At 37.9% G+C, this 15,453-nt stretch overlaps 1 protein-coding gene across 4 annotated transcripts in view; it reads right to left on the bottom strand.

Annotated features, from left to right (window-relative positions):
• tns3.2 (tensin 3, tandem duplicate 2) overlaps window positions 1-15,453 on the bottom strand; it is a 53,844-nt gene that overhangs the window by 38,168 nt on the left and 223 nt on the right. For 2 of the 4 annotated variants that reach the window (XM_035910769.2, XM_035910772.2), the window contains exons 1-12: window positions 13,949-14,058; window positions 9,719-9,892; window positions 9,089-9,139; window positions 8,886-9,008; window positions 8,712-8,776; window positions 7,207-7,290; window positions 6,835-6,947; window positions 5,902-5,962; window positions 5,731-5,806; window positions 5,026-5,155; window positions 4,732-4,797; window positions 155-259 (exon numbers count right to left, since the gene is read on the bottom strand). In XM_035910769.2, the coding sequence (XP_035766662.2) occupies window positions 155-259; window positions 4,732-4,797; window positions 5,026-5,155; window positions 5,731-5,806; window positions 5,902-5,962; window positions 6,835-6,947; window positions 7,207-7,290; window positions 8,712-8,776; window positions 8,886-9,008; window positions 9,089-9,139; window positions 9,719-9,868 (1,024 nt within the window). In that variant the 5' untranslated portion in view covers window positions 9,869-9,892; window positions 13,949-14,058. Of the gene's footprint in view, window positions 1-154; window positions 260-4,731; window positions 4,798-5,025; window positions 5,156-5,730; window positions 5,807-5,901; window positions 5,963-6,834; window positions 6,948-7,206; window positions 7,291-8,711; window positions 8,777-8,885; window positions 9,009-9,088; window positions 9,140-9,718; window positions 9,893-13,948; window positions 14,059-14,398; window positions 14,418-15,453 lie in introns of those variants that run through there. The other 2 variants (XM_006797855.3, XM_035910770.2) reach the window with 2 other exon arrangements.

Raw genomic sequence — 15,453 nt, 5'->3', positions numbered from 1 at the left:
CCAAAGGGGTATTCAGATAAAATGTTATCCTGTTCAACCCTGGCTAATAATAAATTCAGAGGAAGTACAGAAATTCAAAAAACAGGAAAAGAAACTGAAAGAAGGAGAAGAATGTGGGGAATTTCTGATTAAGAAATATTAAAATACACCTCACCTGTTTCTAGACAAGATGTGTCCTGATAAGAGTCTCGTCTAACCAAAGGGTCCAAGGTGTCATAGTCCACTGTCACAGAGCGTCCATTGTGCCACAGCTCTCTGCCTGCACATGACAAACAGCGCTGGTCAGGAGTCAGTGAAACAACAACAAGACACACAAACACAAACACTGGTGTTAGGGCAAATCCCCAACAGCCGATCCTGCAGCAAATCTGATTCAAATATTGCTGTGAGCCTTATTTTGGGTTTGACTCTGATTTCTATCAGCTCATTAAGATCTGTGTGTCTGGATGTGTGTGTTTGTGAGTCTGGCTGTATGTATTTCCTGTGTGCACAGTATCTACAATCTGAATTCCTGTCAGATGTGTGTGTGTGTGTGTGTGTGTGTGTGATAACTCTGTGTATTGCTTCCTGTTGAGAGGAAAGGAGTGTGACTACAGTTGATGATGGCCAGTTTGGCCGGTGTGGTGTCCAACACTGCCCCCACCTGGCTGACCGATCATTTCATTCACAGGCAATGTGTCAGAGTGTGTTATTTTTCAGTTTGACTCCTGTCTTGTCTGCTTGAATTAAAGACACATTGAAGCCTGGTGCAGCCTTTTAATCCAAATAATATGAATATAGTCTTGCTGCATCAATTAGAGAGGCTACATGTTTGGATTTTTCAAGGTTTTTCACCAAACAAGAAAATAAAAGTCAGAATATCTGAGGGGTATCGCAGAGAGACAAAAACAGTTCATACTCACATTCACTCCTATGGCCAATTTAAAATAATCAATTGACCTAACCCCCTACATAAAAGTCAGTATAAGATATTGTATAAAATCTTTATTCCTCTACACAGTCTGAACTCCCTTAGGCAAGCTTTGGTATAATTTCGTTAAGTAGTCTTCTGAAGTAGTTCCCTGGGCATCTTGAAGGGCATTACCAAGCTCTTCTTTGGATCTTGGGTTCACTTTCAAGTGATAATGTTGAGGTCCAGGCTCTGGGGAGGCCAATCTATGACCTCCCCAGAGCCTGGAGCCTGCATTGGGTGATTTTCTATCCAGGTATGCTTTTACTGCACTGGCAATGTGTTTGGGGTCACTGTCATGAACCTGAATTCCAAAAGGACCTGTTGCCACTTAGTTTCACTTAAAATTAATAGAAAAGTGGCCAAAATCCAAAGAAAAGTTGGAGAGCTTTTACTGAAAACCATTTTAAAACTTAGAACAAAGTCCAAATGTTGCCATTAGGTTGGTGACTGACCAGTCTGTAAGCCAAGCCAACTGAAGTTACGTTATGATAGACATATTTCAGTGCTTAAAGATGGGTGTGATAAGTGACATTTTGGGGCATATCATTGCTGGTATGATTGCCATAGAAACACCCCCAAAAAAGATCTAGCATAGTTTTTATTAGCCATTAATATATGCAAAGCTAGAAATCCTTTACTAACTGTACAGCACAGCACAGAGCTCATTTTCTTTTTCATTTCCTCTTGGAACATATTTATAATGTGATTTGAATAGCTAACTGCAGCTCTGGAGCAAATGACTAAACATAGTTTGTTTGGCTGGCAGCGCTGATGCTTGAAAAACTGAAAATGAAAACTCTAAAAGGTTATCTATATGTCATCAAGGGCTACACAACAATCAAACAAATTACAAGTAGGCATGTTGTATAGCTGGTTGCAATACTTGTCTAAGTGTCTTGTTTTATCATCACCATTGGATTTCATCTTATGTGTCAAAATGTGAGACTTTGCAGGAACGCTTGGAAGTATACATTTACTGTAGTCCTTATGCTAGAGTTTAAGTTGTTTAAGTTGTTCCCTCAGTGCTTTTTCTGTGTGGGCCTTCAGGTTATTCATTCTATAAAGTTCTTGTCTCTGTCTATCTCTATTTCTGTCTTGCATTTTTTGCTTCTTTTGCATCACTGTCTTGATTAATTTCAACCCTGCCTGGTTCCTTTAATTGTGTATTTATAGCCATTTTCTGTTGTTCTTTTTCAGATCATCTGTTAAGCTCTCCTCATCTGCTCCCTGTTCTATGCAGAATTTTGGATTTTGACTTTTCCCTCTGTGGACATTTGCTTTACTGTATTACAGATTTAATTAAAGGTTAGTTTTTGGTTTAATCTGCTGGTTACCGCATTTGCATTCTTCTGATTCCACACTTCGTGACAGCTCACAAACACATATACAAAAGCAAAGAGCTGTTACACAACAAAATGCACAATCAATACAAAGATTACTCATTTTTAGTAATTTAAACATTAAAAATGTAATAATACAGCGTTACTATCTAACTTAACATGGAAACTCTCATCAATATGTTCTTTGTAAATTTCCACTATTTTATTACTTTTATTGGTAATATATGAAAAAAGCATATCACAGTAGACTACATGTTTCTTTTTCTTTTTTTTTTTTTTTGGATTATCAATTTAATTCAAGTGTTAAGCTGTATGCTGACCCCAGACAAGCAGCTATCACCTAAACTCAAACAGGTAACAGGTAGCAGTAGGACTTTGTTGCTACCATTTCCAGTACAGTCACTGTGAGGATGGCTGTGAAGTGCTCTTTGTGCTGCTTTTCAACTTTGCTGTTGGGGTTTGTGTTGATATAGAAACACTAAAAGAAAGAACTTGTGCGTCCTCATCCTCAGGATAGAGATTTGTGTCAGTGTGTGGGACTCTAGCATAACTTTTGTACTGTTAACTAATAATTATACAACGGTGCATTTCATGTCCTGTTACAGAGTAACACTAAAGTAGTGTAAGAAATTACTTTCTCCGGGGAGTAACTGAATAATTTAACACATAATTACACATTAGTTAGTAATAATTAGTAAATAATTATTACTACAATAATAACTAATGTGTAATGTGCACTCATTTGGAGCCAGATCCAGAGACTGACTCTGGATCTGGCATTAACAATCTAATCTAATCTTTTCTGTATCTTATTGTGTTATTACTGATTTAAAGAGTAGCAAGACATATTTTCTCATAGCTAGTGTGGTGATATGCAGTGTGTTCTGTGACCTGAATTATAAATGCCTGCAATAAAGGCTGCAATCAAATACTATTTAAAAAAAGAAGAAAAACTTCCTCTGTTTCTGTAAGACACCAAATATTTCATCTCACTTTCTCCATCACTAGGCCAGTGAGATTTAAAAGACTGCAGCAAACAGTGAACAAGGAGCTGGTGATGCTAATGTTATTGGTGCTGTTCCAGAATTATTCAACTCCAAATTTGGAGTGGGGATGAGTTGCAAAGTTGCTTAAAGGCACACAGAAACTGTGGGCAAGCTAAAGTGATATAGCATTTATTTATTTGTGAAATCCATTGCAAGGGTACAAGCTGAGCCAAAAGTATATATTTTTTTTTTTTAAAGGCAAACGTGGTTTGGCAATTAAATCAGTGCAGGTGAGCTTGACTTGACTTGATCTAACAGTATGCTTGACTTCTAGGAATAGGGCAACTGTCATGCAGTGTTAACTTGGCACTAGTACATTCGTGAGTCAGATCAAGTCTTATATGAAGAAGAAATCTTTTGCTTGAGACCTGCAAATACATTTCTTTTAAAATACAGTACAATGTATCTTGGTATATAGTATTGTTTTATATTTTCCTTCCAAGGAGCCAAAGTGCTCTAGAGCAATAGTTTTCCAGGCATCTGAAAGCCTTAGAACGTTTTTAGAAGAAGGTCTGACTCATTGGTGGAGGCTCTGTCATGGTTTGGAGCTGCATTTCAGCCAGTGGCGTTGAAGATTCTGACAACATCGATGGAAATATGAAAACAGAAAAGCACCAGCTGTTTTTGATCAACCATCCCGTATCATCTGAAAAGCATCTGATTGGCAACAGCTTAGTTTTGCAGCACAACAATGATCCCAAACACACTGCCAGTGGAGTAAAAGCATACCTGGATAGAAAAACTGAATATTCTCAGTCATGAACTGGCCTCCCCAGGCTGGCCTCCCCACACTGCTTCGATAATGTACTTCCACATTATCGAAGCAGTGTGGGCTCATCTCGACAGAGAACAGAAGTCAGCCAACATTCAAAGAAGAGCTTTGAATGTCCTTGAAGAGGATAACTATTCCTGTAGACTACTACTTGAAGAAATTACACCCAAGAGCCTAAGAGAGCTCAGGCTGCGTTGAAGAATAAGCTGTCATAGCAAATATTAATTTTCAAGCTTATTAGAATTGCACAAACTCAGTTTTTTTCCTCATATCCTGTATTTCCATACTTGTGCGAATATTTCAATAAAGTGTTGAATCTTTTTTCTATTTCATAAAAAAATATAAAGAAATGAGGAGTGGATCAGGAGTTTTGAACAGTACTGTAGTTATTCTACAAATGGCAGCTGACAAACGATCTGCTTTTAATGAGTGGTGGAGTATATAAAAATGTTTTATGTTTCTAAACAGGATCAAAAGACTTTAGCTGGCTCAATGAGAATTCTTAATATCCACCAGAAACTGCAACACCTGCATCATATTTTAACCAAAATTATGATTATGCATATACAAGCTTTACTGAAGAACACATCAAAGGACAGTTTTTTGTGAGAAACAGCCTACCTGCAATTTTTTCAGGACTTTCAGAAAATAGCAGCTCTACTTTTCCATCTTCTGGGAACCGGGCATCTGGAATGTTAAGGGAGAAATCAGAGAGCTGGACAGTTAACTTGGCATTCTGTGCATATTTCCATGTGTCCTTCACACCTGCGGAGCTGATAGGATTCCAGGGTTAGTTCAGGTAGATGGAGAGCAGACTGGCTGATAGATTTATTAGTTACTGATTAAGCTTGATAGTGGCGCGGCACTAAGACAGCACCTGGCAGTGTGTAGGCTGAGGTAGCAGGTCATAAATACCTTCTCTGGCACAGTCAAGGTCCGCCTTTGAGAAAGTGAGGGCGTGTCCACATATGAGGCCAGTGTGAAACTGGAGCCGGAAGACGACCTGACGACTGGCTGACCGGCTGTTTTTGTCATAACAAACCACCTACAAACAGACAGTAAGACGATAATAAAAACACATAAAAACTAAAACATGACTGTTCATTTTTTTTGTAAAGAGTTTTTTACAAATTACATTTAAAATTCAGGCAGATTAAAACAAAGATAGGTTTGAATGGTCAATTCTGTTTAACTTGTCCTGTTGGTGCTCAAGTAAAAAAATGTGCACTCATGCATACATGCAGATGCACAAATAAACCATTAAAACCATATATATACATATAACTGCAAGTGTAATATTTAAATAATGCAACACAGATGTGTCCTCCAATTACAGAAATGTTTATTACTATTAGTAGTAGTAGTAATAGTGCCGGAGGGTTTAGACATGGGGCTAGATATTCAAAAATCAGTCCACAGGGGAGCATTCAATTCAGGTGAAAAGTTTTAATAAACTTTTCATTCATGAAAGTTCATATTTCTTGAAGAATGAAAAATTCAAAATCAACACATGTTCAAAAAATTGTTTACAAAATTAAACAATAACTCCTTACTCTTGTGTAAACATCTGCTCATCAGTTAGCTGATAAAAATCTAAATATACAGAGTATCACAGCTCACCATGATGTCCCCTTTGAGCAGCTGAGCGGGCTGAAGCACAATGTAGAGGCGATCTGTCTCAGCTGCATTAACATGGCTGAGATGAACATGAGATGCACATATTAGTACCTTATGCTTTATGTAAGCTCCACGGTTACTGTGTTTACTGTGTGTAAATGATGTATTTCTTACTAAATTGGAGACGTGCAAACAGCTTGTAGACTTTGGTAGACCCTCAAGAACAGGAAACATCCTGAGACAACATCAACAGAGATATTATAATTCAAGTTAAACAGGGTAGTTTAAGAAAACTTTGACTAAAGATAGACAGATAAAGCAAGTTCACAACAACAGTGACTCCAAGGCACTTTATATAGCAAGGTAAAGACTTAGACCGTCACTTTTCAAGCACTTCACAGTGGACAGTGGACAGCAGCAGTCTTTGGTGTACAGGCTGGGCACACAGCCTTACACTAGGAACACTCAGAGAACCCTATCCATTTACTGAATTTTTTTCTGTTACAATAACCTGCAAGGCTCACCTTGGTTTTCACTACCTTGCTGAATTTTTAAATTTTGTCATGTTATGTGTAAAGATCTGATCGAGGTGTTGAGGATCTCTAGATTAAAACAATGGGTATCTTGCTAGGCTCATAAAGGCTCAAATCACATCTCTCCTTCCTCTACATTGCAAGGAAATGTCACAAACTGCAGTTGGTAAAATAACCACTTGAGGCTCGCTCCAAAACAAAAAATCCATAGATTTTCATGTCAAAATGGCTGAAATAAACAGACTGGTATAAAAAAGGTTTTGATTTCTATGACTACTTTTTCACTTTCAATGTTTATTTAGCTCACCTGTTTTAATTTTAATAAGCCATTAAGCTATGCACAAGTTTACCTTGTTGAGTTGTACATTCAGTTTTTTGGGGTGTGTCTTAAGTCTGTTTTTAATCAGCTAATATCTGCGTCCCATAATCTTATAGTGAACTACAAATGTGCTTTGCTAGCCCAGCTATCCCAGGTTAAATATATGGTCACAACTAATTGACAAAAAAAGAAAAAAAAGAGAAAAAAAATCAGGATTGCATGAGTTAAAATGCCAAACCTGTTTGTGCTACTTACCTCCATCTGGTCTTAGTTTGGGGAGACTATAAAGAACAACACAGAGCAGGAAAGATGGAGAAGGAGACATCTTTAGTCTGCCTTTCAATATGCTGCCCAGCATCCATACATACCTGAAAAAGCAGAAAGAAAGTCTGTATCTATAATATTATTAGAAATGGAAGAGGGTATAGTTAGATTTTCACTGAATTCCCTGGTTCCATTGGTTCACAGTAGCTTTATTATGTTAACTGTTTCACAAAACGGTCAATCAGGTGATCAATGAGCATGCGATCTGAGGTCAATGGCAGATGTTTTGGTCACAGAGCAGAGGTTTAGAGTTGAACCACAGTTGAACTTTGACCTCCAGGAATCAGTCATGTAAATCTTTACCGTTTCTGCGAAGGGGTCATAAGAGCAGAGAGCGTGTCATTGTAGAACCTCCTCATGGCAAAATGGTCGAGGGAAAGGTCTGCACTGAGAGACAGACACATTTTTAGATAATGTTCTAGTGTTTCATGTTGATGTATATATATATGTATAAGAGTGAGGTGTTCAAATATGGAACACATGCACTGTCAACGTGTCTGAAGTTTCCTCTTTTTCTGCATGTTTTTAGTGATTTGCCTCAAATTGAACTTTCCCAACATGCCATAATAAGATGTGGCAAAACAAGGACATCATTTTAATAGTTCAGTAGCTGTGGACCATAAAATCACACATAAGCTATAGGATGATGCTATGAAGGCTCTTGTGTTTTCTCAGAGTCGGTGTAAATGTATTCACTGGTATCCAACAGAAACAGGATCCCTGCCCAAAAATCAAACATAATCACAGTTCAAAGTCTCTACTGTCAGCCGTGCTGACCTTTGCCTGGTGGAGACACGCAGCAGATCAGCCACTATTCCCTCTGTCTATTGTTCAGTCAGCACTCTTTGATCTGCAAACATGTCCAGCACTAAATGTCACTACTGGCGCAATACTTCACAACTCCATTTCCTGCACTTTGATGTAATCAGAGATAACATTACCAACATGGGAAGTCCAGAGCCTGAAAGGTTTTTTGGACACAACAACATATGAAAATATTATTTTTGCATCACTCCGAGAAGTCCATTTTATGAGAATTTAGGATGAATCCTTTGCAAAACTTCAATATCTGTATCAAAATGTAAGGTTATACTCCCAAGAAGAGAAGAGGCCTGTGTTTAGGCCTGATCCCAAATTTTAAAAGACAGTTTATTGATCCAGCTATCCGTGCATAGTTTCTTGATTTATTTCAGAACATAAGATGTGAGTGAGTTCAGCAGCCAAACACCAAAATGAAACAAAAAAGTTCATACTAACACTGTTGCAGAAGGTCTCAAAAATGTTTTAAACCTGCTTAGTTTCACCCTTCTCTCTAGTTCATCCAAAAACCAACTTGAGGTTTGATCCTGGAGATGTGTAACACTTCTCTCATATAAAGCCTAGACCGGTGTTGGGCAACCAAGCCTTTGGAGAACTTCAGGACATGTTGAGGAGGTTGTTTAGCCATTTGAATCAGCTGTGTTGGATCAAGAACACATCTAAAACCTGCAGGACACCGTCCCTCGAGGCCTGGAGTTGCCCACCCCTGGCCTATTATCTTGCTGTAGGATGAACTCCTTTGAAAAACCTTTAAAACTGACAGCGGGCTACATTTTATAAACAAATATGGCCTGAACCCAGTATGATGACTAGGGTGATCTAGATCCCTTTATATTAACTCCACCCCAAGGAGACTAGTGTAAGATGAGACCTAAGCCATGTGATATTGCTTTGTTTTACATAATGGAAGTGCAGTTATTTAGTCCCTATGCACAACCAATATCCAGCACAGCAGAAACTTTCCCTGCTGTTTAAAAAATCAGTGTTACCTGGCTGAGCTGGAGGTGAAGTGAATGTAGGATGCCACCAAAACTCCAAGTCGACCTTTTCCTCCCTGTTAGGAACAGTCAAAAGATCAGGATAAATAAAGTTTAGGTGCTTACGTACATCGCATAAATGCCTTTAGAGAACATGCCAGTGTCTGTGACTACAATGATGTTTACCCTGCAGTGTAACACGAGGACATGTTTTAGATGGGCGTTCAGCCAGTTCTCTACTGCTGTGCACACACCGATGATCTGATCCAGGCTGGGAGCCAAGAGATCCACCCATCCCGTGTCCAAAACCTGACGGAAAAAGCCCCACTTGCGCTATAGTACCTGCTTACAGTTTTACATTGTGACATTTAAACTGAGTGTAGAATTACCTTGTGGTTGATTCTGCTCACAGTGTCATGCTTTCGGGAGAGGTTGATGAGCTGAAAAAAGGGTTGTTTGCATGAGATAAAATAAAGAAATCACTTCTGCTGGTTGCATACAAGATTTTTCTGTGGTTTAACATTTATTAACTAACATTTAACCTGAATGTTTGCATCTAGGTATGAAGAACATGATGATTAGGGAAGCAAGGTCAAGTAAGGAACTCTTATCACATTTATCCTAATATAGAGATATATGTAACTTATAAAACATATCCAGTCATTCAAGGACAGAAAACAAAGACTTCCAAACATAAGACAAATTATACTACAACGAAAGGAAGAGTGTAATGAGAAAAAATGATAAACTAAATAAAATGTTTTAAGTTTCTCATAGTATGCATTTGATTTGTGTTATGTGGTTGTTTTGATGCTTTCCATATTGTTTTGGAATAAAGAAATTAGTAAAACAACTGAATGTACGAATGGGAAGCTTCATAATTGTTTAAATTATATTTAATTTTTTTTTATAAAAGCAGGCCACTGTCTCTCAAATCTCTGAATCAATTTGGTTTGCTTTTCAATTACCTTTAAAGATAAGATTTCTCTAGCTATCTTTATTTCATCTACTTGTCTCACCATGTAGTTTTGTCCATGCTTGGACTGCAGCATGGGAATAATCTCCCATAGGTTCTGCAGATAGATCTCCTCTGGACACCCGGGAGGGGAGTATATGGTGATGATACGTTCAGTGATGTAGGTCAGATCCATTCTATGTGCTTCCTCCATAGTTGGTTTCAGTCACACAGGTGCCTGCAAAGACCCAAGTAGTGATACAGGGGGTGAAAAAAAGAATAGCTGAAGAAGATTTAGAGAAGTGAGACTTGCTTGTGTCACATCGGTTGTGCTTCTGCATTTCAGCTTACACAGCATGGGACTGAGTTCAAATGCGATCAGTCTTACAAAGCCTTTTTACATGATGTGTTGCTAAAACAAAGCGAGGTCATGGACAACCAAAATCTTAGTCACCGGAAGCCTTACTGATCTTGCAACCACAGAAGAGTTAACAATGAGCCACAAACACCAAATCTTAACCTCATTACTCATCAGCACTAAACCTGAAAACACTGATTCTGACAAGACATGGAAAATATGGCTGAGCTGTTTTCAGTCTCATGACTGGAACAGCTTGACAAAGGTCTTTTTTTTTTAAAGTTTTAAGCATTACTGGCCCTATATTTCGAAAAAAGAAAAGTCACATCAGCAGGAACTTTTTAACTAGCTATGCTACTTTGTTTTCTGTTCTGTTATTTAGCTGACAAAGTCAGTCATTTCACTCAGTTTCTTTTTAAAATAGGAACAAGTGGGTACTAAAAATGATAATTCTAGAAAGACAGTAGCACCTCTTAGAGTTTTTAAACATGTTGATATCAATTTCAAGTGTATAAATAAATGTTTTGAAACTGATGCGATTTACTACTAAAAATGCTTTTAGCTAACTAACACTTCACTGTGTGGACAGCAACTAATATTCATACTATATTACACATGTAACATTAGTATAAAATGTAGAAGTAGCTTTCTGTCCTTAATAACATGCTTTAGATATTTACTTTTGACACCATTTGTAGACCATATATGATGTTAACAACTCAGCAAGTCACATATCAAAATTCTGTCACATTAATGCAAATATTGTAATAAGTTATAGAATTCTTCATCACTTAAAGTTATTGACAGTGATATAGTGGATAAGTGGATATAACCTGTAGTTACAAAAAGGCAGCTTCCATCTTCTCTGACCTCAGTAAATATTTTAAGTTTATGGGTTTTGCTGTTACTTTCAGGTCAAAGAGAGAACATTATGTCAATTTTCATGAATTTCCAAGAATTTCAGAGAAGAATCATCCTTGACATGCTCAACCAATGAATGTGCCGTTTCATAGAACTCATCACCCCTCGTTTAAAAGTTTGAAATTGCTCAATTCAAGGCTTTAAAATGGATCTTCCCAAACCACAGGGTCATGTCACAGGCGCCATGTTGATCTTATTTATATTTGGAACACAAGCTGTCTAGAAGTCCAACAGCGACAAAAAAGGCTACTATCTTGTCATATTTACAATTCAGTAACTATTAGATAGTGATACTAGGTTGGGTTCACCAAATGTAGACATGGCGAGGTGAACTGTAGCCTGACATTTACTAGGAATAGATGGCTAATTTTGCTAGTTAGTAGCCCAATGCTAATTATGTTATGTCTTTATTTTGTTTATAACAGTGCTGCAGCTGACACAACAAAACAAAAATGTGCAAAATATATATAAAAAAATATATAAAAACATGTTAAAAGCAACAGCAGAGAGGTATCGTTTGACTGTTGGTTTAAAGTGTAAAATAATATGTTTATATATATAATATGTTTATTGTCAGTTGTGAAAGTGTGAAAAGTTAAGCTGAAAAGCTGCACATACAAAATTATATTAAAATTAGAACAAAGAAATAAAAGGTCTACCCTTTAAAATCCATAGGATAGTCTATAGGATAATCTAGCCTTCCGTTCAAATTTTTTTTTTTTAATGTTTTTCCACACAATATAATTTGAGATCCGAAACAATGTGATTTCTTTGCCCAATCTTAAATCCAGATAATTCTGTGTTTTCAGAGGGGTTATATGAGTATATGGAGCATGGAAATTACATTCATGCCTATGTATATCTACAGGAGTGATACCCACACACAGTAGAAGAGAAATTAGTGTGACAAGAGCAGTGGTTGACCTGCTTTTATCTTGACCATGTGACCACAGCAAAGTAAACAGAGACAGGCATTTTCATTGAAACAACATACAGGAATAATCTACTGCAGCAGCAGCCTGCGTCAGTAAAGGAACTACAATTTTTTAATTTAGCTGCCAAAAATTAAGCTCTAAGTTATGTTGTGTGTCCAAGAACTGAGTCAAAAAAAAAAGTCTTCAGGACATTTTGGAGAATGTTACAGTTTTTTTATTATTATTATGTTGTCTCCAACTTTGAGTGTAGTAAGCAAAAAAGACTGGCAAAGGACCAGGATTTGTAAATCACAAGCTGCTCAAGACTGAACCTGAGAATCTACAGTTCTTCAACAATGAAAGAAATGAATATGCTAGGATAGCTGACAGCTTTACTGTAGCCTCTAAAGACTAAATGGCAGCAGAGAAATGCAAAATAAGTGCAAACAGACATGAACAAATTGCAAAGAGATGCAAAATGAGCTGACACTGATGCAAAATGACTCCAAAGAGACACAAAACCACTTAAGAGAAGTAATAGGCTGCTACAGCCTATCTCAGGTACCAGAGGCCAACAGGTGGGGTACACCCTGGACAGACCACTAGCCTGTTACTGGGCCAACACCTAGAGACAGACGACTATTTTCATTCACACCTGTGGGAAATTTAGAGTCACCAATTAACGTAACCACACTAATTCCATGTCTTTCTACTGTGGGTGGAAGCCGGAGTATCAAAAACTAAGGGGAGAAGATGCAAAAACATAAAGACAAACTAAGAACAACACAAAGACAAAAAAAGGACTAAAAAGAGATAGCTAATGCTTAAAATGAGATACAAATCAGATAGAGTTACAAAATTACTATAAATAGATTAAAAAAAAAACTACTCAGCCATAAAGGTAACCAAGAATCATTAAACTACTGCAAACTACTACACACACCAAAAAGACTGCGGGGCTGGGGTGGAGGGGGGGCTTTTACACATCTGTGCTCAGGGACCCGTTGGCCTCAGAATGCACGCATACATATACAGCGTGGTGGTTTAAATCTTAACTGTCTGTGAACTGGACTTGTTGCACTGCTGTTTTCGAGTGAGCCCTTTCTGACAGGGTTGGGTAAACAATCTTAATGACTGACTGCTCTCCAGTGATGTATTTCTGGGCTGTTTTTCCAACGTTTTAAGACTGCTGCAATCTAAATTTGTCCGTGCTCCGCCTGTGGAAGCAAAACAAACGGAAGTGTGCGACTTAACCGCACACATGCATATACACATGTTGCCATAGGGAGCCCAAACTGGTCACAATTACAGCCTCTCTTTCCCCTTTTAAAGGAAGGCATTTCAAAATGGATTAGCCATCTTTATTTCTCTATTTTTCTCCTCACAAGCGAAAGACTTCCCTCTTAAATGCAGAAGGAGCAGAGCCCGGGTTTGATTTGTTAACTCAGCCAAACGGGCTGTTTGAAATTGAAAGTGTTTGCACAAAATACCACAAGTGAAATTGACAGCGATGTCCCACCATGGTTGTGGTGGTCAGGATCTATTGTCCAATCCTGTGCTCTCCGTTAAAGTCCCCTTTATCCTGAGCTTTAAGCTAATCTCCCTTTAGTCCAACTGATCCCCACAGAGATTTTTTTTATTTTCTTACACATTCTCCCACCCCAACCCAGAGATACACTGAATTGAATCCTGCAGCAACATTTGTATCAAAATCATGTCACTTCACTCAAAGGAATTCTCAAAGCAAGTGTTAGCAATGGGAATGAGTGGAATTACTACAGCCCCACTGGCAATGTAGGCAAGATTTTAAGACTTAATATGAGATTAAATGACTTAAGACAGACTAAAGCCCAGTGGAAACACGTCTCCTGTTCAGTGTCTTAATGTGTCAGTGGGTTAATCTTTGCATCTGCGTGGGAGTGGTAATCCTAGCCCCCCGTTTTGAATTTACCATCCATCACATGCTACCACTAAAGAGATTTGGACCAGCATCAGAGGCTACTGGATTTCAAGGAAAGCTTTCAAGCGGGAAAGCAGGGTGCTGGCTAACACTGCCGCACACTTACTGTAACATGTTAAGAGAGAACAGGAACAGGCTTACCTCGGCCTCTGGTGCTGCAAACAAGAAGTCAAATGTACAGCCTGATGAGTGAAAGTCTGTGTACATATGTGTGTGTGTGTGTGTGCGTGTGAGAGAGAGACTTCACAGGAGGTGGGAGGAGGGAGGAATGGAGAGCAAGAGAGAGCGTGATAAACTGCACTGTTACAGCACTGCTTGCACTTTGCCCTCTGTTGGACTGCAGTGTGACTTCACTGTGTGTCCACCCCTGTTTGCGAAAAAGACAGCTGGAACAATCCAATCACAGTACTCTTAAAAAAAAACAGCGAGCAACACACATGGGAGCTGACAAAAATGTTTGTTCTAAGTTATCTCCACTCCAGGGTAACTCTATTCAAATCTACTGCATAATCTCCCAACATTTCAATGTTAACTATTCACATTTTTTAAACTACAGAGTGGAGAAACACAGTCCTCTAAGATATGATTTACCTTGTAACTTCACTTCTTGAATTGTTGCTTGTATGGTTTATGTCTGCCAAGCCCTTTGAACCTTCATGTGTGATAATGGGTTATACAAACAAACTGAGTTAGGTTGATTTGACTTGCAAAACTCAATAGTTGGTGAAAAATGACTGTTTTGCATGCAGTTGAACAGTTGCAATGTTAAATCTAATGTATGCAAGACCCACCACTAGAAAAATAGCACAATGTTTTAGCACTGATGTGGCTACTTCAGTGGATGCTTACATTTTACTGCAATAGCATTTTAAACACATATTTTTGGTGCTATGGGACACTAACAAATTTATTTCTATAGCCAATTTCATACAGATTAAATACATTTCATAGTGCTTTACCAGAGACTGATCACTGATCGTTATGGTAAATCGGGGTTAGGAGGACAATATGTATAATGAAAAAAACAGTACAACGACTATAACAATATCTCAATAATAACGTCCATTTTCCACTAGATGGCGCCAGATGACGGGTTATTGATTAATAAGACCCGTACAGCATTTAACACAAATATCATCGACAGAACAATTATAAATGTGTGTTGAAGAATTAAAGATCATTAATACCAGTAAAAAGATACTTGTACTGTTGAAAATTAACACGCCGGGTGCGTTAACACAAAATCAACTAATGTAGCTACAGTTTATATTTCCTTCACTGGCTCCTACGAAGCGGATCGTAAAGTGAATTAGATAAAAACATTTCTGCAAATCATATAAGAACTGCAACTGGTAATCAATTCCCCTCTTTGTCCGTCTGCTGATTGTATTCTTTTGGATAGTCTTCAAAATATTGGCAGCTCCTTTAATCCCTAGCTTGTTTTGTACAAAGCCCCAAACATATAATAGATTTACAAATATTTACTTCTAAAAATAATTTCATCTTCATATTGTATTAGACTAAAAAAAACTACATAAAGCCAAGTAAATATTTCGTAACTTCAGGAGTAAAGGTTTAGGGTGTGTCGCAGAGCTTTAACTGTCAGGTCTTTTTGTTCCTTAAAAGCCAGCGTTGGGGAAAAAAGG

Source organism: Neolamprologus brichardi, chromosome 17 (genome assembly GCF_056152115.1).
Source record: "Neolamprologus brichardi isolate AB-2024 chromosome 17, ASM5615211v1, whole genome shotgun sequence".
Lineage (NCBI taxonomy): Eukaryota > Metazoa > Chordata > Actinopteri > Cichliformes > Cichlidae > Neolamprologus > Neolamprologus brichardi.
The sequence above is the reverse complement of the archived record's forward strand: the minus strand, read 5'-3'. Positions and strand labels throughout refer to the sequence as shown.